This window comes from Lepidothrix coronata, unplaced genomic scaffold (assembly GCF_001604755.1).
Source record: "Lepidothrix coronata isolate B3197 unplaced genomic scaffold, Lepidothrix_coronata-1.0 Scaffold6, whole genome shotgun sequence".
In the NCBI taxonomy this organism is placed as follows: Eukaryota; Metazoa; Chordata; class Aves; order Passeriformes; family Pipridae; genus Lepidothrix; species Lepidothrix coronata.
In genome coordinates this window covers 5327668-5355507 of record NW_016690186.1, presented here as the reverse complement: position 1 = coordinate 5355507, position 27840 = coordinate 5327668, and the positions used below count along the sequence as shown (strand labels likewise).

Genomic DNA, 27840 nt, shown 5'->3' with positions numbered 1-27840 from the left:
ATCGGCAACTAAAATCTGTTTCAGAATTCCACAAAGCAACTCGCAGATTAAGAAGAAAGTTGCAAATCAAGGTTCTTCTCTCACAGTCTTTTAATGTTAATAAATACTTAACCATCAGTCTAGAAAATGTAATATACATCTGAAAATAGAATCTAATTCTAAATTACTCAATTAAAGGGGTAAAATATGAACCGCTTTGAGACATGCTCTGCCTCATTTATCTCAAACAGGAATAAGTAAAAGAGAACTTCACAGTACTTCTACCAACATTAGCTATGGTAGCTACATCAGCTATTAAACGTATACCAAACTACACCTTGACACTCTGAAGAAGATCCTCAGAGCATCTCAGGGTGTTCTGTTGTGTGAACGTACACAGTTCTGTTTGGTTACAAAGTGATCAGTCCAGTGCAGTGCTTTAGTGTCAGAACAAACAGAGAATCCAAGAACCCTTAATACTGTGTGTTTCACATATATTTTTTGTTTATGCCTTTTGTTTTCTTTAAATTAAGAATTTTTTTTAATGCGGGGTATCAGCAAATTCTGTAAATTGTGATATTCTAAGTAAATAACACAAAGAGATATACATAACCTTCAGAATAACTTGTGAGGTAAAGCTGTTTCCCTCGCGATGCCCATGGATATTACAATTGTTGCAACTGACATCACACACAATATGAAATCATTTATTGTGCACTGTTGCAACATGTAATAAAGAGACATAATGTGATTGGAAGGACTCCCATACGGCTGGTTCCCCTCTCCGAGCCCTAACAGTATCACACATAGTATCACAACGAGCGGCTTCAAAAATTACTTACCACAATTGACTGTGATCCTGGAAAGATTAACTAGGTAACTGCCTCAAAGAGGAGAGGATGCACGGGAAGCACATTTAATTGTTTCGCCATCACGAAGAATCAGCTATGCCTTCATAAGCATCAATTAATCAGGTGTATCCAGTACAGATCTCTGCCAGATAAGAGTAGGAAGAGTATGGCTCGGAGCGCAGAAAAATGAGGCTTACAGGGACGGCTGTACTAAAAACGCTCACAATTTTATTTTCCAATGAGGCTGCGCTCCCTCTATAAGTTGCTCGTTAGTTTATTAGTTTGTTGTCGCAGCTGCTCTGCATGCCTCCTGCACGGTCCGGCTCGCTCCCCGGGCCGGAAGGGAGGAAATAAAACGCAAACTTTGGAAGCCCTTTGGGCGCCCGGCCGCAGCTTCCCGAGGGCTGCGCTGGCGGCACCGCCCCGTCCCTCCGCAGGCTCCCCGGGCGGAGCTCGCTGGGGCGGACGGGACCTGCCGCCGCGGGACGGGCTCCCCGAGGGTGGGACGGGACGGGCGGGGCTCGGGGCCGGGTGCTACTTGCCCCCTCCCGACGCGGCTCCCGCCTGGCACACTCCACCCACCCGCGGATACTTGGGCGCCCCTGGGCGGGCCGCCGGCATTTCCGCGGTGGGCGGCCGGAGGAGGTGACCCGGTGTGTCCCAGGCGGAGTGCCGTGGCCATGTCGCGGGGCCCCGCCGCGGCCGTGCGGCTCCTGGCGCTGCTGGTGAGTCCTGGGATGGCGCGGGGGTTCCCCGGTAGCGGGGCGGCGGTTGCTGTGCGGGAAGAGGGGCGCGGGAGGTGGTACCGCCGCGGGGGGCTTGTGTGCGGCCGCCGGGGAGAGGTGTTCCCGTCGGGGTTTGGCAGCCTTCCCACCACCGGCCTGCCTGTGGCTAGGAACGAGTTTTCTTCCTTTCTTTGGGAGTTAGATAAAAGCCGTCGCCGTTTGATTGTCCGAAAGCAAGTGGAGGTAGAAAATCCCGACAGGAACGGTATCTGGGATGGGTGGGGTTGCTGAGGCGCTGGGAGGAACAGGAACACAGTGAAAGAGTTCACATTATTGCCGTCTTCATGTTCAGCATATTATCTGTACTAATAAATTGCACTACCCTTTTGAGGGAATAGTGCCAGGAGGGAATACGAATCAAAAAGTTTGGAAGTCTCTATCGCCTTAGAGAAATTACTATCTTAATAATCCAAGACACTTCAGGCTTCCTGCCTCCCCGCCCTCACTGTTTTTCAGCCATCAGCCTTTAGACCTTCCATCCTATGAAATACTTTTTCAGGCTAAAAGCAAGGGCTGTCACATAACACACTGAGACCAAAACACCTGGTTTGTTGGATTTGGAATGATGCTTTCTAGGTGTTTCTAGCTGGTTTACAGCAAGCTCTCTGTCAGAGAGCCTTTCCAGGCTGGCAGAATGCCTGCGGAAGTCCGGCCGCCACCGCTCACACAAAGGTGCAGGTGGAGGCCAGGCCCTGGGCTGTGCCCTGAGCTGCTGAGCAGGGATCAGTAATGGCTCATTCCATGGTGAGGATGGAAGGTGTTGAGGATTGGGACCTCGCTCCCTGAACTTGAGATCCTGCAAAATCAGATTTGTTATCTGGAGAACTGTTGTCTGATAACTTTGATACTGACATATGGTTGTCCACAAGTCAGCCAGCAACAGTTAACCCTGTTTTTTACAGCAAGCTGGGAGTTAGTTTGGTTGGAAAATGTTTAACCCTCATTTTGTCCAAAAGAACAATGGAAAACCTGTGGAGTGCTACTTGTGCAAAAGTTTTCACCAGTTCTTTGTGTAATACCTGAAGCCACACCATTGTCCATTTTAATAGGCTTGCACTGGCTCAGGATGCTGTTAGTTTTGCCTGAAGAAAATTATTTTTCTCAATTCTCATCATCCTCAGTCTCAGCTAAAGCTGGAAGTGTACTGAAAGTCAACTCAGTTTGATGCCTAAAAGCCTCATTGTTGAATAGAATATTAGAACAAATAAGGCTGCCTTAGTTGGTTGGTGTCAGAAGAGAGAGAGGCACTGCTGGGTTTTGCACTTTTGGTTTTTTGATTTACTTTTTTTTCCTGATCTGGACAGAGCCATTCATGTGGCAGAAAGTCAAGTTGCTTCTTCAAGGGTTTCAGATTAGTGTCATTTATTTCTTATTAATCTTAAGAAACTGCTGAAAAACAAGGCTAGTCTAAAAGTAGTGTCTTCTCAAAGCATCTTCCTCTCCCAGTTTTTCCTGGAAGTATCTCTCAGTGCTCCCTCCCTGCCTGCAGGCTGCCTCCCTGTATCATCATCCCTGGGTACCTCACAGAGGTCACGGCAGATTTCCCCTGGTCCCTGCCTCTGACCCTTTTCCAGGAACGTTTGGGTGTGCTGAATGGTAGTGCACCCGTAGGGTTGGACTTGACTTGGTGCATGTCCAGGGCACACACCCAGAGCCATGGGCCTGCCAGGTGGGCATGGCTGTCAAGGATTATTAGACTGGGAAGTTTCTCAGTCATTTCTAAAGAGGGTGGATATCATGTCTTCAAGAGAAGAAATCTTAGAACACTTCCTGCATTTGAGTGAAAGAAGAGTTGACAGAGATGTATGAATCTTACTATGGGAGTAGCAAAATTTACTTATTCTCTGAATGTCTTCCTCAGATTGTACTTCATTGATGTTTGGGATGTTAGACGTAGTCTGGGTATGGTGAAATTCAGGCTGAGTACATTAGATCACTACTGTAATGTCAGAGCCAGTAGCAGTTAATTTTCAGAAGTCATAGAAACAAGTTAAATAAAAAAATACCACAATATGATACTTAGTTTTACAAAGAGCAAAGGTGAGCTAATTCAAAGCAGCCCAGCTTCTGTTACCAGTAACATGTTGAAACATGGTAAAAGTTATTAACAAGCATCTGTGCATTGATTCAACATTTTAACATTGTTCCAAAAAGCAGGGGAAACCAGCTATGGTGAGGTCTGAAGGCAGCTGAGAAATCCATAAGATCTGGTATTTTATCCATCCTATTGAACTAAAGTGGTGTGTAATTTTTGATACCAGACTTCAGAATAAAGTGAATCTGTCCAAGTAGAGGAAAGTGAAAAAATGCAATCTGAAGCCACAAAATCGTGCTTTATGATTTTTGAAGGGAAATTAAAGAACTGAGAAAAGACATAAAATGTAAGTTTGAAGATACATGAAAGGTAATTGTGAAGAAAAGGGAATTGCATTGTACAGTGAGAGCATTGTCGACATCTCAATATAGATGTTTGAGTTTCTGTTATGGTAAATGGAGATGCAGTAGATGCTGAGTACACCTGTTTGGTTGGATCAAATTGTGCTTTCGAAGCAAATCTCCAGTGTGAATTTTATCTCTCCTGGGAGAGATAAAATATATGTTGGGAGATGCATCAATCTGCTTGTAGATGTTTGATCTGTGGGACCAGACTAATTCTATTCTGAAGGAAAACCATCAAAACACAGGTTGTGTAGTGTTGGGATCTCAGTGTCAACTTCTTTGATCTAGAAATTCTCCCATACTGGGCTTACAAACTAAATATACTTACAGTCAGTAGTGCACAGAGAGAAGTAGATATGGGCTGGTTTTGGGGCAAGTTGAACTGCACTTTATCTCTTTGTATCGGCTATATTTCTACTGATTATAACAGAAGTTTAGGCACTTAGCTTTTATTTATACACATAAATTTGTGTGCCTTACTCTGAAACTGAATCTCACACAAGCAGCAATATGGTCAACTTGCAAAGAGCTAAAAATTAGGATAATACAATGAAGATAAAAATTAACGAAGGCTTTCCATCTGTAAGACTATCTAGGCACCACCTTAGGTTAGTGAGGCTGCGGGACCTCCATCACTCATTTTTAGGAACAGGATAAGCAGTTGTCAGGAAGCACTTGGGTGTACTTTGTCTTTCAACAGGACCAGGAGATGTACTAGTAGATAACCTTGGATGGTCCCCCTTGCTTGCTTCTCTAAGGTCTTCACTTGTCCATCATCTTCAACACCAAACTGACTCATGGAAGGTACAAGCTCCAAATCTCCCAACACAGAGCATACAGGAAAGATCACATTTCTAGGAATTACTGTTTCATGGTGTAGTGAATGCAGACACGTACCTTCTTGGTTACTCAGTCTTTATATCTTTACAGTTTAAGCTGTACATTGAAACTCTGTCCTTCAGTCACTTCCTGACTATATATGAACAGGAATTTGGGCAAGAGCAGCCTTGCATGTCCTGTACACAGCAGTCACTCCCTTCTTTCCCATGGCCTCTTGCTGATTACTGCTGCTATCCTGTAGTATTTCATTCCAATTTTGTTACTTCAGGCCTCACTTTTTCCACCTTGTGTTTTGTCACCATCCAGTTTTCTTCTGACAATGCATTCTCAGCTCTGTCATCAACAGGTGTCATCAGTAGATGTCTGGGTTTTGTGCCAAGGCTATGATTCACAACAAATGACAGACAGAGCTTTCCTACTCTTACTAAGCCATTTAACAGAAGGCATCTATAGGGTATTATAAAAAGGGGAGAAATTCAGAATTTAATGCCTGTTGAATATGTGACGTTTCACTTGTCCTTGAAGAAAATGTCACTAAAAAGTGCTTTTTTTCCTATTTAAAATTTTTGGAACCTTTAAAAAATTTCAATAAAAAATGTGAGATCCCTTTATATATTTGTTCCACATTTATTTATGCATCTTGTAAATAAAATTGCCATTCTTAAACATTTTTTGTGGGTGTCTTTTAAGTCCCTTATGAGGCTCCATGTGGACTACAGATTGAAAAGTGCACAAGCAAAAGTATTCTTTACTATTTTAGCATTAAACTACAATATTTTGAAGCCATTTGCTACTGTGTAAACAAATTGATTTTTACTTTTACTTGTCTTAATGAAAGACTTTCTGTCTGTAATGACTGATGGAATTTTCTACACTTTCTTGATATGCATCTCAGTGGAAGATCTGCTTATTCTTGAACTTCAGATGCTTTTGTTTATACTGGATACTCTCAGGTTTCCAGTGCAAGGAAACTTCTCACCACATACCTCTTATGTTCATTCAGTATTGAGGCAGAAACACTTCTTCAGTTTAACAGTAAGAACAAACCAAGGATGTTTCCAATGACATCTTGACAATTATTCACAGAATCATAGAATATGCTGAGTTGGAAAGAACTCACAAGGATCATCGAGTCCAACCCTTAGGCCCCTCACAGGACCATCCCCAAGAGTCACACCATGTGCCTGGGAGCATCATCCAAACGATTCTTGAACTCTGTCAGGCTTGGTGCTGTGACCACTTCTTGGGGAGCATGTTCCAACACCCAACCACACCTTTCAAAAGAGTTGTAGCTTCTGTTGGAATATCTTGACTATAAAGCAAAATTCTCCTGTCACTCTTGCTGGTATAATCTCATTCGTAAAAATAAATTTTGGAAATCCATACAATTAATGAAACAAAATAAGACTAAGAATATTCATGAAAACAGCTTGGTCTAAGGTGTAAGATCCTGTAGCCTTCATGATGCATATCCATTAGGGAACTTACTGCTTGCTAATTTTTGTCTTCGGAATATCATCATGGCTAGATGATGCGTTGTTTTTTCTCCTCGAGAGTGACCCTGCGTGCATTCTCAAAAGCATCAGCAGCGTTGTAGATGGTGTGTCTCCAGACCTCCCGATTTGAGGCCAGAGTAGACCAGTTATGGTGATCAATATGGCCAAGGCTGAGATGTTTCAGGGAGTCCTTGTATCTTCTCTTCAGGGCTCCTCTCTTGCGGCAGCCGGTGGCAAGTTCACCATAAAGCAAGATCTTAGGGAGGTGGTGGTCCTTCATCCTGGAGATGTGCCCTGCCCAACGCAGCTGTGTTCTCAGCAACATGGCCTCAATACTTGTGACTGCTGCTTGTTCTAGAACAGGTGTATTAGTCACATAATCTGCTTCAGAATATATACATTGGGAAAATTATCATTTGAAAAAGAGTTTTGTTGTGCAAGTTGAAACAGAATTCTACTATATTGCTCAACACAGTCCACTGCATTGTGTGGGGAGGAGATAACATCTTTTTTAAAAGAAGAAGCTGTCATCGATTCAGTAATTGAGGTTGAGTCAGAGGGAGGAATAGGCAAATAGGCAGAACCCAGTCAACAGACTAGAAACCAGTCAAAGAGAATATAAAGAAATACTCCTTGACTTATTTGGGTAGAAGATCACCTTTTCTGGGCCTGCTTTGCCTTAGCAGTGGTATGCCTAAGAAAATAATCGGTAGGTAGTAATAGCTTTGAGAATAATCGCAGTATTCTCTACCTATACAAAGCACAAAAGCTTGATTTGTAGGTTTTGTCTGCTGTAATAGCCTACGTTTTGTTGGTGCTGTTTCCCTACACCTACATTTTTTGCAGTTTGAGGGATGTTGGTACTTGCAGAGTCTTTGGTGCCTGGAGAGCAGACATAAACATGAGGTCTCTGGTACTTTGGCTGCGGCTCCAGTTCCTTCCAGCTGGGATTTGGCACCTAACTGAAGTGTAGCTGTCCTAGTGCCTGTAGAGGTGGGCAGTTGCAATACTGAATGTTGGCTTGTAAGGTTTTTGTCAGAGCAAGTGTGGTTTTCTTGCTAGCATGCACATGCCTCTGTCATGTTTAAATACATGATGCATGTATACCATTTATCCTCCCAACACGGTGCTAAGTCATGTTTTTTTTGGTTAGTCTTTGCCTTTAAATATTATTTATCCTGTTTTGTTCTCTGATGTGACTGGTAACCCACCACAGCCACAAATCCATGGTTTGCCCAGAAGAGGGATCTCTGGAGTGCTGCTGTCAACTAGCAGTTGCTTCAATCAGTAGCAAATTCTCATCAGTTTGGAATAATGAAGTGTTATTTAGCACTAAGGAACGGCTGTTTGAAAACTACTATAAAGTCTGCATTCCTTAGAAAAAAAATTACTAATTTCTTATAATCTGTTCCGAGATGGAAGAGAAGTGAAAAATTAATAATTATTTTATTATAGTATGTGTTTTTAATGTCAATGGTTATGGGTGAATTTTTCAGAAGCTATTATGGGTAAATAATAAATATTAATTTATAGAGGTCAGAAGCCTTTTCCTTTTGGCTTTGCTGTTCTTATGAGGGAGGTCATGTCAGTTAAGTTTTAGTACTGCTAAAGTGACATAGAATTAATAATGGTTATCATGATTTCCATTGCAGATCTGTTTGAATTGTGGAAATGGACTCTACGTGAAGGTAGGAAACAATGGAAAACTTTTTATTTATCTGTGCCCAAAGAAGTGTTCTCTGAGCAAAGTGACAAAGCCATGCCTTACTTCAGTTGACAAATATCTTGAATTTTACCATTTTCTGAAATGTGAAAGCTGCATAATGGATAAAGAAATGAAAGCTGAAATTAAGTTAATAGACTCCTACATCCATCACACTAAGTGGCACTGAACTTTGAGAAAACTTCCCCTAAAATATTAAGTTTGTAAATAACGTTTTTGAAGTCTATAAATGAAAACAACCACTATTTTATTGCATATGTTAATTGGAAATGTTTCCAGATGTTAATTGGAAGCCAACAGAGACAGTAGAGACTTAAGCTGGACAGAAGGATGACGGGTGTCATGCAGAGTGACAATGAGAGGTAGCTGAGCAAGGATAGCAGAGGCATTTGAGTGAGTTGAACTGAGGCCTGATATTTCACACATTCTGTTTCAGAGAGAAGTTTGAGTACAAGGCAGTATTGGTGGGATGGTAAACACAGTGATAAGGAGAAATGGTAGTTCAGAACAACCTTAATGCCAAAATTTTTCCCGCATCTGATGACTAGCATTGAAATCTTCCTGATCAGATGTATTTTCACCAACCCCTGGTCATGGGAACTTGCTCATATATTTCAAGCATGTCTTACCTGCTTCTATCTTGATGAAAAGACTAATGTAGTTTCCCTCTTCAAACAACTTGAGGAGCTTTTAGATTGTAACTGAAAAGGCTGATGCTGCTCCACAATTTTGAAGTCACTAGCTATTGGAAGTGCACAAGCTATTCAGAAGTCTGGGCTACAGCAGCAATAAAGCATTTATCTGAAATGGCTAAAGGTAATGCTGACATTCAGTCTTGTTTTTTCACAGGTTTATAATCGAAATGACAGGAGTGGCATGTTGTCTCATCCCAATAGCCTAGTCAGGCAGAAGCGAGAATGGACAGTCCCTCCAGCCTTCATACGGGAGGAAGAGGACAATTCCTATAAGAATCCAATTGCTAGAGTAAGCCCAGAAAAGAGATTAATACGGAATAGATATAAAAACAGAGATTAAAATGTAAAATAAGGGTGTGGCTGCCCTAAACACATGCACAAGTATTTCTTTAATTTTAAAGGACTGTTGGATGTCAGTTGAATGTCGCCACATTTCCTTCTGTTTCCTTCCTTCATTAGATATGTTACTTATGAAGCCTGATTTGGCTCAGTCTCATCTTTTCCCAGCCCCAGTTTCCACTAAACTTTTGGGAATGCAGTATCTTGGAGCTTTTTCACTCCACCACCCCTACTCAGCTGTGGTTGAACTTGGCAAGTGGGTCCCAAACATGCGGATGGTGATTGGGCGGGAGGGTGTAAATAGAGCATGATTATATATGCCTAGTCTTTTAGGAAACAGAGCTAAAAGTGACTCTTATCCTTTGTGCAAGAGTGATTTGATCTGCAGTTGGTTCAGCACCAGTGTTGAAACCTGGATGCACCACAGCTGTCACTTCAGCATACAAAGTGACTGCAGGTCATAGCTGGCTGTTACCCACTACTGGGGCTGCCCCTTGATGGTGGTGCTGGTCCAGTGCACATGTGCTTTTCCAAATGTTTTGGGTATTTTCTGACAGCAAGGAAAGGGTGTAATCTCTAGTCTATGCAGCCTCTTCTACCTGTTCATCTCCAGGACTGACCGTTCTTCTTCTACCCTATCACTTCTCCATTCTGGTCATATTCACTAGCTTAGATCTGATCTTCTAGGTCATCTCCCTGCTCCAGATGTTTCTCATTTCCCTGAACCGGATCCTCAAACAGAACATGCAGCTTTTCCTGCGTTCATCTCAACATCTCCACAGCCAAAGGAGTGCAGTGAAATGTGTTTAATATTTGCTTTTGTTTCCTTATTACGAAATAGCAAAAATATTTTATTGCGCTTTTATACATGGTTTTATTTACTGAGTGCTATTTAATCTGTTATATTCCTGCTAGATACACTCAGATCTTGAAGATACAGGGATAGTAGTAACTTACACTATATCTGGTCAAGGAGTAACAGAACCCCCTTATGGATTATTTGTTATCAATGGAAAGACTGGAGACCTGAACATAACAGGAAGGGTGGACAGAGAAAAGACTCCAATGCTCCTTGTAAGTTGAAAATTAATTTTTTCCTTATAAGTGCCCTCCTGTTCATTTTTTTACTTATTGTCTTCAAATGTGTTTGCTTGAAATATTGTTAATATTTCTGGATATTTTTGTGTGTATGCATGCTTCTATTTCTAAGCATATGCTTATATAATGTCTAGATTTTGTTATATATAATATATGTATTTCTATTTTGCATATGTATTTATGTGTTTACAGTCACTCATTGGGTGTGCTTATTGTTTCTGTTTGTGTTATTATCAGCTCAGAGGTCATGCACTAGATAAGAATGGGGCAAAACTGGAAGAGCCAATAGATCTCCCAATTAAAGTTGTGGATATAAATGACAATTTTCCAGTGTTTTCACATGAAGTTTTTGTTGGTTCAATTGAAGAATTAAGCGAAACAGGTAACTTATTTTTAGATTTTTTTTTCATGTAGCTTTTCCCAACACATGCAAGAGCACAGGTGAATATGCACTTCTCAGCAGTATATCTGCAGTAACAAGGGTACATTACCTTGCTGACATAAGCCAAATTATCCGTGTCTGAATGCAAGCTTTTATTCAAGGCTAAGCTGTGTGGTATGATTAAGGGAGTCCACCTAAAGGCAACAGAGAACAATATTTCCTCTTGTGACACCTTTGGTTTGATATCAAAGCTTCCACAAATCCAGGAACCAGAGTCCTTCAAGAGGAATTGCACAGAACATGCAATCTGCCTTCTGGCCTAGCAGTCACAGCCTATTTGGGAGGGACTTCACTCTGCCATGCTCATCCAAAGCCCTGCTTTGTCTATGGGCTGGAGAGGTATTTTGCTGTTAAACACGTATGTCTGTGCCATAACCATTGAAGAACAAGTTAATACCCATTTTTCTATTGACATCAGTAAACATAAGAGCAACAGATTATTTCCAAGAAGATAAGAAAAGCTGGAATAAAACAACCTAATAAATACCTGACATTGTGTCCATTTCAGTGTCATGATAATTTGAAGAAACAAATTCTTGGGTAAGGTATTGAGTAACCTCAGCAATCTTTCAAGTCAGCAGCAGGTATATGTAATGGTTCTTTTCATTAATTCCCACTAATGTTAAAACCTGGGCACTGGACACTGAGGTACACAATTTCTCAGAGGACAAAACCCTGAGCCATGAGTTACAAAGGGATTGCACTGTGGGGACCACCATGTATTTTCAGTGAAGCTGTTGGGGGGCGTCAATACAGAGCAATTGTATTAACAATGTTGAGGCAGAGGAATTATTAATGCTCCCTTTAGAATATTGTGTGAGGGAAATGTAGCTCATTTTCAAAAACTTATGCTTTCTGCTCTGTCAGGATTATTGAGAAAATTCAACCTGTTGTTTAATTAGTGCATTGAAGTCTGTGAGTTACAGATATGTGGATACAATCTTTTTCTTGGCTGGAGGATAAACTTTTAACATGTACATTTTGGTTTTAGGAACACTTCTTCAGCTGTATTCATTACATAAGAGCATCAGGCAGTTGTGTAGTTCATCTAACAAAATTATTTATTGTTGACATTGCAATAAAAATATTTGCCAGTGCATGGTTGTATAAACAAGTACTGTATTTTGTTTGTTTTTTCCAGGTACAATTGTAATGAGGATAAATGCAACAGATGCAGATGAACCAAATAACCTAAATTCCAAAATTGCTTTCAGGATTGTGTCCCAAAGCCCTAGCGCTGCTTTCAGTATGGATAAGAATACTGGCGAAGTTCGAGTAGCAAAAATAAATCTTGACAGAGAGGTAAAAATCTCCCCCATTTTTATGTGGTCTTCTGGTGCCTGTTGTGTCACCCTCAGCTCAGCCTACGGGGTGAAGAGCTGGCCCTCTTACCTTTTTTCACCTTCCTTGGGATTAAAGCTTTTTCTGGTTGATGCGTGTTTTTCAGGGATTGGGGAAGGAGGTAATGGGATTGAAGTTGTATTCCCCCATTACCTACCTAGGACAGCACCAGCCTGGTGGTTGTTGCTTTCTGTACCTCCTGTGCAGTCAGGGCAGCAGTTACACAGAGCAAGGGGTCGTTTCTTTCTGCTGGAGAGCATATGGCAAACACAGTGCAGACCGTCACCTGCAAAGCTGCTGATTGCACCTGGATTTTTGTAACCTGCTATGCAAATCGGGGTGCAAAGAATTAGGACAGGTGCTGCTGTGAAACAGCATTTGAAAGCCACGTGTTGCCAGCGATGTCACCTGTGCTTGCAGAGTTTTCCTTGGCCAGCAGATGGGGATGGGGATGTTAGCTCTGCAGCTGAGGGACAGCTCTGCCTCTAGCCCTGTCCTGACATGCAGATGTCACTGGTCCTGTCCTTGTTTATGGCCACTGAATTTTTTTTCCTTTTGCCATGTAAGTACAGTCTAACTCTTTGTGGGGAAGATGCAAAAGTCCCATATCCTTTTCAAAGCCTCAGTTTTACTCCAGCAGAGTCTGTCAAGTTGGTTGTGTGTGAGATGTACTTTAGATAGAGAGGAGTTATAATTGACCATGAGAGATATTACAAAAATGTAATAGAGATATTAGAGAAAAGAATTTTTAGCCTTGATTAAACACTTCTTTCTTATCATGACAGACACAAAGTAGCTATTCTTTGGTGGTGGAAGCAAAAGACCGTGGTGGTCAAGTAGGTGGGAATGCTGCAACATGTTCTTTAGAAATCAAGATTTTGGATGTCAATGACAATCTGCCTGTTGTTGAAAGTCATACAGTAAGTACATTTCTCACAATTTTTGACTTGTTCCTACACCTGCCAATATCCTGTTGCTTAATATGACATTGTGCAAAATTTCTTGCACTGGTGAAATGGGGTAAATCATGACATCCTTTTAAAGAGTAGTTTTTTGATTGCAGTTTGAAGGAAGCATTGAAGAAAACAGAGCAAATGTGGAAATTATGAGAATAAAAGTATTTGACAAAGATGAAGAGTTTTCTGATAACTGGCTGGCAAACTTTACATTTGTTTCTGGCAACGAAGATGGGTTTTTCCGTATAGTAACAGATACCCAAACAAATGAAGGAATTTTGACTGTTGTAAAGGTTAGTATAGATTTTACAGATTCTTCTGTAATTAATAGAATAATTTATTTCATCTAAGTTGACAAACTATATATATTCAGTTAACATATAGAAATATACATTTACATGGTGGACACCCCTCCTTTGTCATATTCTTTTTTATGTATTCAGTAATTCTATGCAAATTAATATTTTTGTCCAGCTCTTCCATTTTCATTCTGTGTGATCTCCAATATATCTAGTAGGCCAGAAGTTCCCAGACTTCACTTGTCCTTTGGGCAACAGTGCTAACATACTGTAAACTTGTTGATGTATACATATTTAAAGAAATAAAATTTCTTTATTTCCCCTGGCCACAGATAATGTTGGAGGCAACACCTGAGCCATGGGCTACAGACTGTTTTATGAATATTCATAAGTTGAAATTATGAAACTATTTTCCATAGATGGAAACGTGTATTTTACAAATTTCACTTTCCCTTAGTCCACAAGAACTGAAAATGCATGGTGCCTTAAGTACCTTTTTCTTTTCTTCATTTTTCTTCCTTTTTTTTCCTTTTTTTATTTTTTCTTTTTTCTTTTTTTCTTCTTTTTCCTTTTTTTCTTCTTTTTCCTTTTTTCTCTTTTTTTTTCAGCTTTGATTTCCTTATCTGAAAGCTGCTAATTGTAAAAAAAAAAAAAAAATAATAATTTATGAGCATTATTAAGTAAATTCATTGGTTTAAAAAAAAACCCAAAATGTAAAATTGGAAGAGATAAATAATTGAGCACTGATTCACTGCAAGTACAGGCAAAAAATATGGTAGGACTCCTTGCATGTACCTTAAATTAGTTTTAATTCAATAATATAAAGCCATACTTATGGTGTCATCCACTAAAAATAAGAGTGAGAGTAACATGTTAGCAAACTTCTTCATACTGTAACATCCTTATTGCTTAAATATTGCTTAAATACTTCCATCCTTATTACTTAAATAAGGATTCTACAGTATTATTTAAATATTAAATATATGCATGCTGTCTAGATATCAGATTATGACAAATACCGAATTTTTTTTATTTTTATTATTTTCTTTATTGCTCTAGGAGCTGGATTATGAAAAAATGCAAAGCATAAACTTGGGCATTGTTGTTACAAACAAAGCAGAGTTCCACAAGTCAATTAAATCCAGTTACAAAGCACAAACAATTCCAATCAAAATTAAGGTGATTAATGTGCAGGAAGGCCCTGTGTTCCCTGGTGGCACAAAAATTATTGGAGCAAGTGAGAAACTGCAGATAAAACAGGTTATTGGACAGTATCAAGCCTATGATGAAGACACCGGAAAAATAGCAGAGCGCATTACGTAAGGATTTTTTTTAGCCATCATAACTGAGTATGTTAGAAGTCACATTTTATTGTAAAAATGTGCATGTTGAACTGAAATAATTTCAAAGGCAAGAATTTTCTACTAAGCATAATTCACACCTTAAACTAAATCATTATTATCTTCTTCAGTATTCTATTATGCGATATTCTTTTGTTGTACATGGTGAGACGTGAGTGTTTGGGCTGAAGCTGTACATCCTTGCACAGTGTTTGTCATGCCTGTCTACTTTCAAGAGTAGATTTACCCATCTGATTTCATTGTCTCCAGAAACATTAGGAAGAAATATGCAGAAACATCAATCAGCAGGACAGAAAAGATGTACCATAGATATGTCTGCATGTGTGTGCTTGGATTTTGAATCATAGCTCTTCAGCTAGAATGTTATTGAATCACCACCATAGCTTTTACAAATGGTGTGCAGCAGAGTTGCATAGCTCCTCTCTCCCATGCTCGTAGTACAGTGTCTCCTGGGTGGCTGATGCTCAGCTTTTGCTGAGAGCAAAGGTGGAGGGAAAGACAGTGACCAGCAGTGCAGCTCCCTCTCCTTTTTGGTCTTGCTCCCTGAGTGTACTTTCTGTAATCTCTCCACACCTAAATCCTGGCTTTAGGGGAAAAAGCAGGTTTCAACATTCAGCATAGGCTTATAGTTGAAACCAATTACAGTGGCAGGAGCATCAGACCTCAGACCTAGGGATTTGATCTCTGCTTTAAATGAAGAGTAAGCATACTGTAAAGATGTTTTTTCTGATGATATTTGTTTTCCTCATTATAACTGTGTACATCTTTATATATGATTTTTATCAGATATGTGAAAGGAAGAGATCCAGCAAACTGGATCACTGTAGACTCAGTCACAGGTGAAATCCGACTTGCTAAAAAACTCGACTACGAATCATCTCATGTAGTAAATGGCACTTACACTATCACCATGTTGGGTGTAACTACTGGTAAGTTGAGAGGGTTTTCTTTTCACCTTAATTGATTTGTTTGCCTTTCTACAACAATAGTTGGTTTAGTCTGCCTATCTTTAAAGTTAGGCACGAAGTGCAGTTTCCCATAGGCTGTGTATTCAGAGGAGAGACACGGGCAACACATTACCATGGAATGGGTTCCCATGGTGCCTGTTTCTCCTTTTTCACTAGATGAAGGTGAATGTTTCGTAAAAGTTTTGCGAAGGTAAGTCTGATAGGAACATCCCTTGTCAAGGTAGAAATTGCCAATATCTCAGTATGCCAATTAGCAGACTTCATAGTCTCAACTTTTCTTGAATACTAAGCAAGAAAGAACTTCCCCGAACTTCTTGTGTATGTAATTGGAATTCTCCATGTATAATCTACATGTAACTGTGTAACCATACAGAAAATTTTTTTAAAGTTAAAATAATAAAACAACTTGTCTTCATAAGAACTTTGTCAATATTTTTTATTAACATTGGGAATGAAATACTACTCTCATAAGCTCCACGGAGAGCTCTTTCAACTTACGTCAGTAATGTTGGTGGTTTGGAAAATATTAAGTTTTTTATTTTAAGATTAAATTTTTTGCACAAATCAGTTTAATTTTTCTTATTTTAAAATTATAGATTTTCCTAAGAAAACGGTCACTGGCACAGTTGTCATTCAAGTTCAAGATGAGAATGATAACTGCCCAGTTATTGTGAACCCTGTGCAGACTGTGTGTTCAGATGCAAAATTAGTTGATGTTACAGCTAATGATTTGGATGGTTATCCAAATAGTCATCCCTTCAGCTTTACTGTCCTTGATGAGCCAGAAGGAACAGCAAAAAAATGGATAATTGCATCCAGAAATGGTAAGAAGATGTATTTTTACTTTCAGTTCTTTGGAGTCCTGGTGTTGTAATTTATTAATTCCAGGTAAACTGACAGTTTGGCTGATTCAGACCAAAAAAACCCTGTATATGGAGTCAAGCATTAAGACCATCACTTGCATCCTGCTCCCTTCTCTCCAGAGGTTATAAAAGCACAGTCATGTTCTCTGGGGCATGTTGCCTTCCCTCAGCTGGACCATCTTTTCCTGGCTTGATGCCCCATATGAGGTAACCAGGATTTCATAGCTAATGCTGGGATCAAGCTATCCCCATCTTATCACAGAAAGCATGCAGTTGATGGAGGATGCTTTTTGTTAAAACTGAGCTTGGAGGTGTGGTTGTGTTACTGGCTGCAGTTGCTCTAATTTACAAATAAATAAATCTGTCTGCACAGTGGACCTCGAAAAGGAGAAATACAGTGTAACCTGTCTAAAGATTGTCCAGCATGATAGGAACAAAAGCAAAGCAGAAAGCATAAATACTTTTAACAAGTATTTCAAAATTAAATGAGCATTTTCTTATATTTCCATTCGTATCAGCCTGAAAAATGCTCAAAGGAAATGCTTCAGGTAGATTCAAGGCACCAGAAAACAATTTGTTTCCTTCTCAAACTCATTATTCTGCCCTCTGCAATCCTACACTGCAAAGCAATCAGCAGAGGCATCCTAATGGCCAAGTTTAGGACCAAGAAAGAATCTTAGTTTTCATCACCTTGCTTGCAGCCAGACTAGTAGTAATTGTAAGGATCACAGCTTTTCCAAATAGGGTAGCGTTGGCAGCTGGGAACATCATCTGGACATAGACAGCAAGCTGTTCATGAGCCAGCAGTGTGCTCTTTTGGCCAAGAAAGCCAATGGTATCCTGGGGTGCATTCGGGAGAGCATTGCCAGCAGGTCAAGGGAGGTCCTGCATGTCCTGCCCTTCTACTCAGCTGTAGTGAGGCCATATCTGGAGTGCTGGGTCCAGTTCTGGGCTCCTTGGTGCAAGAGAGACATGGAGCTCCTGGAGCAGTTCCAGCAGAGGGCAACAAAGGTGATTAAGGGACTGGAGCATCTCTCTTACAAGGAGTGCTGAGAGATCTGGGCCTGTTCAGCCTCAAGAAGAGACGACTGAGAGGAGCCCTCATCGATGCCTATAAGTACTTGAAGGGAGGGTGTCAGGAGGGTGGGGCCAGGCTCTTCTCGGTGATGCCACCCACTAGAACAAGAAGCAATTGGCAGAAACTGATTCACCAGAAGTTCAACCTGAATATGAGGAAGAACTTCTTTACTGTGTGGGTGACCGTGCACTGGAACAGACTGCCCAGAGAGGTTGTGGAGTCTCCCTCGCTGGAGATATTCAAGAACTGTCTGGACACAGTTCTCTCCCATGTGCTCTGGTATGACTTTGCTTGAGTAGGGAGGTTGGATCCGATGACCCACTGTGGTCCCTTCCAATGTTACCCATTCTCTGATTCTGTGATCTCCTGCCTAGTTGGGCCTTGACATGACACAGCCACAGGAGCAGGTGTTATGTTGGCTCCCTGTTCTGTGCCTGTGGCTACAATAGATTAATCTCCTAAAGATTGAAGCTGGGTTTTTTGGGGTTCAGCCTTTATCTATCTGGATATTGTGGTTGATACTATATAGGTGATTGGACTTCCATAGTAAGTCTCTGGTGGTGTGAAACTTCAAAATTATGTGAGGCTGCAAGCGAGCATGGCTGCTTTGTTACCAGCATGAATTACTTGATAAAAATAAAAGCACACATACTGTAAATAGCAGCAGCTAATTAAACTTAATTCCATTGCATTGGCTAGAGGGGCTTTGTTGGGAGACTGTGAAGGGTTTTTTTTTACTGAGTTTATAGGAGTCAATTTTCTCTCCACTCATTTCTTGTATTTTCTTTTTATTTAACCCCACCCCTGGCCGCTTCTGCCTCAGACACAAGCATACAGCTGGTACCACAAAACCTGAAGCCAGGCAGAACTGAAGTTCCCATCTTAATAGAGGATTTCCAAGGCCTCAGCTGTGCTGCACCACAGTCTTTGCAGTTGACTGTTTGTGAGTGTACAGATGACAGTGTGTGCCAAGAGAAGTTTATTGGGAATAAATCAGTGGGTCTGGGACCAGCAGCAGTTGCACTAATCATCTTGGCATTTTTACTTTTGCTGCGTAAGTAATTGTTTCATATTATCTCAAAAGTACTGTAAATATGGTGTGCAAAGCATCAGGAAAGAAATAGTCCAATTCCCAAGTTTTATCATCTTGATATATTCTGTGTAAACTCCTAGTCTTGTGGGAAGTCATGGCAGATCCCCAACTAAATTTTGGTGATATCAGCGTTTCAACTTCAAAGGATTTCAAGCTGTGCATTTTAAAATTAATATGAACAACTTTAATATTTGTTTATGGTGCTGTAAATAACAGGTGGGGAAGCAATTCTTTTGGTGTTCCCACGTGTCCCCAGGTGAGCCCTAACTCTTCCTACTCAAACCACAGTGCATTCTCCACTCTCTTCTCTGTCACTGCAGGTCTGCTGCCTTGCTCAGAGCAGCATGTGGTGTTGTTCTTTAATGAGACAAAATAGAAGCTCGAAATAAGAGATGAATACTTGTAGTCAGGGTATGGCCATATGTAGCAGTGCTGCATTCAAACTCACAATAATTTATTGCTTGTGCTGGCAGCAATCTAACTGTGATAAACAAAGTTCATGCCACAGGAATAATATGCTCTGCTCCTGAAAGTGGGTTATTTTGAGTTCCCCGGGCAACACTCTAGCCAAGTGAAAGGAGCGGTAAGGTGGAATTTACGTGATGCCATGTTGTTATCTAGTAATAAAAGAACGGGAGGAGTTAGAAATGCTGAGGTTGTACAGTCATATCAGGGCTTGGGTTTGGTATATGAGATCTTTGATAGAAGTGTATCTACCTATATGTGTGGTTATCTGCAGGATTCAGGCCCTGACGTGTTAATTGTCAGTTTACTCTCTAGGAAACTGGCCTGGCATATGTTTCTAGTAAATGCCTTGTTTGGGAACCTGTCTTTAGTCCTTGTCAGCCCTCATACTGATCACTAGCTCATTAAAGATACATTTAGATATGGGAGCTGGCCATACTTATACTGACTGTTAGTATGCTTAGGCGCTAACAATCACATAGTTAATGGCAGTCTTCTGTTTCCCTATAGTTATTCCACTGTTACTGCTGCTGTGTCCTTGTGGCTCGGGAGCAGTAGGATTTGGTGGAGCAAAAACATTTGCTGCAATACCAGACTACAGTGAAGCAATGCTGCGTCAGTGGAACAGCGAAGGAGCAGCTCCTGAGGAGAAGGCATGTATCCCTGATAGCATTTCTCTTTGATTTCTGTTCCAGTGTTCATTTTGGCACTTGATGCCTTTTCCACATCACAAGCTGATGTTTTAAAGCTCTACAGAAGATTTTAGCAACACATGAACATTAATTAAAATTAACCCTGTGAGGCTCAGCGAAGGATGTGTGGAAGATGGATTCCACCAGCAGCTGTAGAAAAAGCAACCATAGCACTTTCCATAGGGAAAGCAATCAAGCAAATGTTGATGGTATCTGAGCAGAAGATAGGACTGTGGGAAAACCATCAAATCTATAGAGAGTGAAACATTTGCATTTGCAAACCTGGAATGTTCTTCACCCCTTTGGGAGCATGGTAAAGCAGAAAGAGAATGGGTTATAAAGCTTAGGTGCTTCTTGTTGGTTTAAAGTTTAAGACTGTGTTTTAAATTACTTCCCTGTGTATTTTCTAAACAGAGGAAACTCTTAATTAAAAAAGAGAAAGGCAGAAAAAAAATGCAGATCTGCAGAGGGAACAGTGAATGCCAAGGGAAGTTTGCCTTTTGTTGTTATGCTACAAAACAAAGTTTTCCAAAAAAAGGGCATGACACTGACATGCTTTTGCACAATAACAAAGAAACAGAGGGTGAAAGACTCTGATTTAGGCCCCATGCTCACACCAAATTCTTGTTAAAAGATAATTAACAGGGAAGCCAAACTGCTAGGAAAAAACAAAGGGGCAGCCTTTTTTTAGTGTTTTAGTTTTTGTTTTGGGGTTTTTTTTACGCTTTCAATCCTCTAAGTTTCCAGAAAACAGTGATCTGTAGAAACATTTCCATGATTCTTCTTGGGAATACAGTTGTGGAAGCTGCACCCTGTTTCAGGACGCCTCTCACTCTTTGCAGCAACACGTATAAGTGCAAATTCAAACAAGTCATAAGACAGCACCCTCCCAGGTCCCACCCAGCCCCACTCTGGTTTGGTGAGTTCCATGTGCTAGACAGCGAAGCTTTCATGTCACATCTTAATTTGTCTTATTTATGTAGCCAGTGCTAAGCTTCATTCCACCCACTGCACTGGGGAACTCAAGAGGAGCAACAACAGCAGCGGCAGCAGCAGGAGGAATGAGTGGAGGCGAAACTGTAACAGCAGCAGGCAGCTCTGTCTCTCACATGGGAGAGCATCACAACACTATAACCAAGGAAAGATGGGAGGAGCAAAGACATCTTCTTTCCAGTGCCGAGCATGGAGCCATGGCAGCTGGAGCGGCTGAAGGCATGGCAGGTATAGAGGGCAAGACAGTGGTGTCTGGAGGAGGACTTGCAGTGGGAGCGGCAGGAGCTATGAATGAAGAATTTTTAAGAGACTACTTCAATGACGTAAGCATATGACCCAAAAATAACAGTATTTTGATATTTACACTTAGCATTGTGAAATTTTGTTCATTTTACTACAAACACAGATGAGTAGATAATTGTGCATAAACAGTCTTGATACAGTGCCCAATGTTGTATGCATGTGGAGTCGGGGGCATTAAGGATTTTTGGATTAGCCTCATGTGCAAAGCTTAGAGCATGACAGTGCTCGGTTTTATAGCACTGAGTGCTTGCAAGGTGTCCCACAAATAGACCTTCCTCTCAAGGAAGGTTCTTTGGAATGGGATCCAGGAGGCCGTGGCCCAGGAAAAAGCCAGGAGAAAGCTGGCTAAATCTCAGGGACTTAGGCACGTTAAACTGGCCTGTAGGAAGGCACCTGTGACTCATCATGAGTCAGAGCTACAAACTTTACCATGAAGCAGGTTTTGGGAAGATAAGCTAAAGATGTCAAACGTCAGAGGGTGGGTCTGCCTTTTCAAAATAGCTGACTTGCTGTTTGCCCAACAGCCTGGGTAAAGGGCCATTCATCAAACGCCTGTAAGGCACATGTTGCAATCTCTTTTCTACATTTTTTTTTTTTAATTTACTGACCTAACCATTGGCCAATAGGCTGTTCCTACTCATTGCAAGTATTCCTCTTTGTGTAATGCATATCGTTAGTCTTTTGGCTGGTGGTCTCCTTATAGTGAAAGTTTCACTTCCATACCTGTACAAACACCTTCCAGCTGGCTGCTGATGTGGTTTTGCAGAGGAGTAGCTGTTCAGATTTGAATCACCACCTCAGGCCAGGGAAGAATTTGAGCTTTAGATACTTGTACGTCTTGAAGTGCTCTAGCTGCTGGTCTTCTGGGTGAACAGACACAACAGTAGCAATCTGCTTTCCTTCCAGTCTTTGTGCTTCCTAATATTAAGACATACTTTAAACATAGCTGCCTGATGAATTCCTGCAGGACAGAAATCATATTCAATACTCTGTACAACTCCTGTGAGGCTAAAATATCTCAGATTATAAGGGTGCAGAAACAGACAAGTAACCAAACCAAATAGTTTCAGATGTGTGCTAATTTTTGTAGCAGAATCTTGGTTCATGTACCTACTCCCAGAATCAAATGCAAATAACCATATAGTTGTTTTGGGTCTGGATATATACCACATTACACAGATACCTGAGCTAATATGAACTCTAGAACATAAAATGTGGCAGAAGGGTGGTTCTGAGCACAAATCAGGAACTATATTATATAAAGCTGGTTCAGCAGGCTCAGAGGATTTGGCTGTCTTCACTTCTAGAATTGGAGCTGACACACGCATGTACACAGATATGTGTGCTAGCACCACAGCAGCTCCATTGCAGACGCTGCTTTCAGATTGAGCTGACCCTGTAAGCACTGTAGTCAGAACCCATGAGCCCTCCGTGTTGCCAAATGTCCTGCATAGTCTAAGAATTTACATGATGAGTCCATCATGTATGAGACTGTGTATCCATACTTACCAATCCATTCAACTTTTTGATTTGTTTGCTGTTGGCCATCTTGGGTGTGATCCTGGAGGCTGTGCTAGTGCAAAGGACCATGGCAGGTGAGAACATGTCAGCATGTACTCATTAAATGTTTGTTTAAATGTTAGGATACTCTCAGGCATGCTATCGGGATTCTTTCACAAACACCTAGTTAGAGGTGAAGTTCATTCACTGACCTAAGTTAAAACAATCTCTTTGTGAATATGGAGCAGTATCACAAATGGCACAACTACTGGAAGGAACAGCAGCAGGTGGTAATAGTATCAAAGGTTTTCAATTTAATCTCAGATTTTTCCTCTCATCAAGTGTGCTTTAAAGTTCAGACCAACTTCAAAAAAGCAAAAAACCCTTTTATGCATGGCCCTCATATGGTTGACACTTTCTGTGGGTTCAGTTAATTTTTTTATTTCAACCGTTTTAACCAAACATTCCTGATTTTTCAAAATTGTTATGTATAGAGCTGACATTGATGAACTTTTGCTTGCTTTTGTTTTCTGTCTGTAGAAAGCTGTCTCTTTTGCGGATGAAGATGAAGCACAAGCTGCCAAAGACTGTCTCCTGGTTTATTCCCAGGGAGAATCAGGCTCCCCTCATGGCTCCGTCGGCTGCTGCAGCTTTATTGAGGGGGATCTTGATGACCATTTTCTCGATGATTTAGGAGACAAATTTAAGACTCTAGCAGAAATATGCATGGGCAGACAGATCAACATGAAAGATGGTGGTTCCAGGAGTGAATCAGGTTTCAGTCTTAATGACACAAAGTCGCAGTTCTTAGATCAGCAAAATGCTTCTAGCTCTGAACAAGCCTTTGCCTTGGGCAGTCATTTCCAGCCCGCCCCCCCAGTGCACACAGGCAGTGGCACAGGAGAAGACACCTTGTCCAAGGAAGTGGTCACAGAAACAACCTTTTCATCCCGTTCTGGGCAGCACAATGCCCAACCCCTTCCCACAGCCCACACGGAGACCAATGTCAGCATGACGCAAACATCCTATTCTGTGGGGGCTCCTACCAATTCGGCCGGTGTCTTTCTAGACCCCCAGTTTAAGGAGAATGTAGTGGTGACAGAGAGAGTGCTGGCACCTGCATCGAGCATTCAGGGTATGGTAAAAATCCCTGATTTGCCACATGGAAGTAATGTGGTGGTTACAGAGAGGATGGTGAAGTCGGCAGGTGCAGGGCCAGGAGCCCTGATGGTTCAGGATCTTCCCGACTCCAAGTATGTCGTGGTGAGGGAGCGAGAGAGGGTACTTGTGCCTGCTGCAGAGCAGGGCTCACTCAGCTTCCCCACTCCGGCAGAGGAACACAGCATGGTAGTGAATGAAAGGGTGGTAACAGCCTCGGGGCTGCAGAGCAAAGCTGAACAGGCTGCAGGTGCCAGCTTAGGAAGGCAAGAGCATGTGTTGATTACAGACTCTCCACTTAACCTTATGGGCTCCAGCTTAGAAGGGCCATCTCCTGCCAGTGCTACACTGAGCAAGTCTTCCAGGGTCACCAAGTACAGCACGGTGCAGTACACTCGCTCATAGCTTAGCTCCTCACGGGGGTGACAGTGTCCGGCACCCTTGTGTCTGTATGCGTCTTGCCTTGGGCTCTTCCATGACATATGAATTTGCTGGAGCTTCCAGAATGACATGTACTCACTTGCACTAGTTTGTATAAATGTGGATTATATGACCAGGAAGCAAGTAAGGAAATCTACTGTTACCATTATGTAACATTGGCAGTGATGCTTTTGAAGTGGGAAGATGTGGAAAATATTTTTTTTCTTGTTTGCTATATTTATAATTGCTTTTTATTATTCAGTTAGTGTAATAATACCACATTACCAGAGCTGCATAATTACGGAAAACCATGGAAAAATATCTCAAATCTAGTGATGGATAGTAGCATGCAAAGCACAAGTTAGGTTTCTGAACTGCTCTTGAGTGTATCTGCTGAAGTCCTCCCATGAGGTGAATCAATTTCTCATTTTGTGTTTGCCACCTATTACCTTGTGGGCCAGGGAAGCTTCTCCTGAGCTGCAGATCTCTGCACCTTGGTGACTTGCTAAGAAATCTCTCGTCCCTGAGAAGCCCAGGCCACCAACGTCAGTACATCTTCAGGGCAGTGGTGTGTTGATCTCCTGAAGGGATGTCACAACTTCGGGTTATCAGCATTTGCAACTTAAGCAATCAATACTTGCACGTTAGCACAGGGGTTAGAGACAGCAAGCAGCAAAAAAGCTGAACACCGCAATTTTTTTGTCACCTCAGTGTAAGAATTCCATTACTTGGTGTAGGTCTACACTGACATGGACAAGTAAGCATTTGCATCATGTACATTTTTCACTGGCTCCTAATTGGTCCTTTATTTAACATATGAGAAACAGCTAAAACTTGCCTTACCTTTAGAGGCAGAGATTCAGACAGTGGCTTTGCTAGCAAAGTTTATGGCCCTTAGACATCTGTAGGATCTTATTTACAAGTGCAATTAGGTATTTGCAATTCTGTCTGTGAACTCTCAGACACAGAAATGCAGCCTGTGCATTTATGTATGGTGTGAGGTATGTATGTATGTATGTATGTATGAGGTTCCACTGGTTCCGGTACAAGAGCTCAGGTGGCCTTTATAGTGCTGTGTAATGGCAGCTTTATTTGGCTCTGACAAGACAAGAGAAAGCTCCCTTTAGGTCTGCAACACTTGAGACTACTTTTATTTCCTGGAAGTTTATGTGGTAAAGGCAGAAGACAGTACTGCACTGTTTGGCAGTATGTATATATGCACATGTAAATATTTGTATGCTGTTTGCAACATTTAAAAGTTAATTTTATAAAGAAAAAATTGTCATATACTCCTCGTGTTTTCTCAGAGTAGATCAGGTATTGGTACTGTGTTTATCTCATACCTGTGAAATCAGCAAGGTGGTCATATGGTACTGCAAATCCTGTGGATCTGCAGAGCTTTCAGGTTGTCTCCATCTCTCCTGGAGTTTTCCTGCAGCTGCAATGTTATGTTTTCCACTGATATGTTTTACCTTTGACTAGAAATGCTTTCAGTGTGTTTCATTTTACTAATAATGATGTAAAAGTTGCTTCAAAAACATAAACATATAAACTAGGAACCATGACTATGCTCAACATGACAGATGTGCCATTATATGAAGTAGAGTAGTATTTCCAAACAAATTAAACTACTTTCTTGCTTGGACCTTTGGTTATTTCTCTCTTACACTTCGTTTTTAAAATATGTGTATTTACTTTTAAGCAAGCCTGCGGTTCTAAGTGGTCACCACTTTCCTGACTCTCTAATGGAATATCTCTGTGGGTTTATGCAATCTTAAAATAAAGGACTCTACTGTATTTTTTGGTTCTTCATTCAGGCAGCTACCCCAGTTAAAACACTGACATTCCTATTACAAATAAAGGGTTTAAAGATGGAATGAGAACTGGGATTTCCCAAACAGCCTGAAGGAATATATGAAAGATGAAGATGTAATAAAAGTTGGTGTCCTGCTAACTTAGAGATTCTGAAAAAACTGTGAATTCTGCCTTCTGGTTAAGTGGATTAAATTCTATAATAATTTGATGCAAGACAACAGCATTCTAGGCACAGTTTTACTGGGCTCTGAGTCAAACTCTTCTGATCAGTTTATACAGACAACATGGCATAAAATATTGTTTCAGTTTTATAGTTGTTAACACATGCAGTTGTTAACATCCAGAAGAAGATGTAAGAGTCACAACTGTGTCACAGAAATCCTGGCTTCCCTGTGTATTGTTTATATATAAACCTTTATCACAGATCTGCTTGTGCTGTGAAGAGTCTATTTGAATAGATTCATTAAGAGCGAGTCTCCATTATTTCACTTAGTCTTGTACCAAGAGTTCAGATGCTATCAGCATGTGCTAATGCTGGCAGAACATCCATCAGATTAAGTCACTTCTAATAGAACTGTGTTTTGTAAATGATGGTGAGTGGTGGGAGGAATGTACAGACCCAAATTAATGGAAGTGCCTGGTTAGCATCTGACTACTAGATAACCCTGAGAGGGGAACTAGCCCTAGACACTTATCTTTGTGAAGATGCCTTGTTCTGACTTCAAAAGGAAAAACAAGGTCTGTAATTTTCTTATCTAAGAATAAGAGAGCACAGTTACACTGAGATGCCAACATGACACGGATTATATCCATGCTGCTCTTCTGTGATTTATAATAACTGTGAATCCTTGCTAAGTATGTTGGACTCCATAAATATGAACCAGCCTGCCACGACAAGGATACAGCATGCATCCTGCATACCCACAAGGAAGTATTTCCTGTGTCATCCCTCAGAGCCAGGCTAGACTTCGCAGGACAGGGCAATCTCTTCCAGGCTCCATTCCTTTCTGGGAATTTGACCATAGTGCATAATGAAAGGCTTAAAGCTTGTCTGGGTTATCAGCAGTAAATCAGCTTTAAAAGAGAAAACAAATCGGCTGCTGTCCCTCAGAGAGTGATGGTAAGTGTTTATGGCCTTGAGGCATCCCAAAAATGCATCACTCCATCAGGGTGCACTGCAGTAGCAGAGCTAGTGGCATTGGCTGTCTCTTCTGCTGGCGCCTTCAGCCTCCTGGTGGCCTTTGAGCTTCCTGTGAGCTCAAAGTGCCGTGGCAGTGACAGCCATCCATTCTTCCTGTCTTATGGGCAGGAAGGTTGGTCTCTGCCTGCTACTAGTGCAGGCTTTCAAATACATTCCTCCTGCCAAACCAACTTAGGTGAAAATCAGGATGGGAGTAGAATCAGGACAGCAGGAAGGGCAGCACCAAGGTGTCTGAGGTCCTCTTAGTGCTCACCACATCGTGCAGAATTTGCCAGCACACCCTGAGCTGCAGGGCAGGCCCCCAGCAGTACCTGGTTTTGTTGGCATGACAGGCAGAATGGTGCCTGTCCACCTGGGCCCATGAAGACTTTGGCTCAGGGGCCATCCATGGAGGTGGCTGAGGGACCCACCTGGACTGTGGCCTGGTGTGGGGAGCAGCACTGTGCCCTGTGCCATAGCTGGCATTTAGAGGGGTCAGAGCATGGCAAAGGACTTGGGGGCTTTGGCTTTTCCTGACAGAATTTGAATCCACTGTTCTCCCAGCCCAGAATGCATCATGTGGGAATGATTGTCACATCTCCTGCTCCACAGAGCACACCTGCAGCTGAAGCACACACTCCATTACAAAAGCTGCAAATGATAGAATT

At 41.4% G+C, this 27840-nt stretch overlaps 1 protein-coding gene across 2 annotated transcripts; it reads left to right on the top strand.

Annotated features, from left to right (window-relative positions):
- Nucleotides 1-1468: 1468 nt before the first annotated feature.
- Nucleotides 1469-26581, top strand: DSG2 (desmoglein 2). 2 transcript variants are annotated; one of them, XM_017831159.1, is made up of 15 exons: nt 1469-1555; nt 8043-8078; nt 8963-9097; nt 10063-10221; nt 10483-10627; nt 11829-11989; nt 12814-12948; nt 13092-13277; nt 14343-14602; nt 15431-15573; nt 16209-16436; nt 18377-18607; nt 19622-19764; nt 20787-21119; nt 23140-26581. In XM_017831159.1, the coding sequence occupies exons 1-15, from the start codon at nt 1511-1513 to the stop codon at nt 24160-24162; spliced, it is 3363 nt and encodes a 1120-aa protein (XP_017686648.1). In that variant the 5' UTR covers nt 1469-1510; the 3' UTR covers nt 24163-26581. The 2 variants fall into 2 exon arrangements, with proteins under 2 accessions (XP_017686648.1, XP_017686659.1); XM_017831170.1 differs by lacking the exons at nt 1469-1555; nt 8043-8078; nt 8963-9097; ... (1 more) ...; nt 10483-10627; nt 11829-11989 and adding an exon at nt 12417-12590.
- Nucleotides 26582-27840: the final 1259 nt, after the last annotated feature.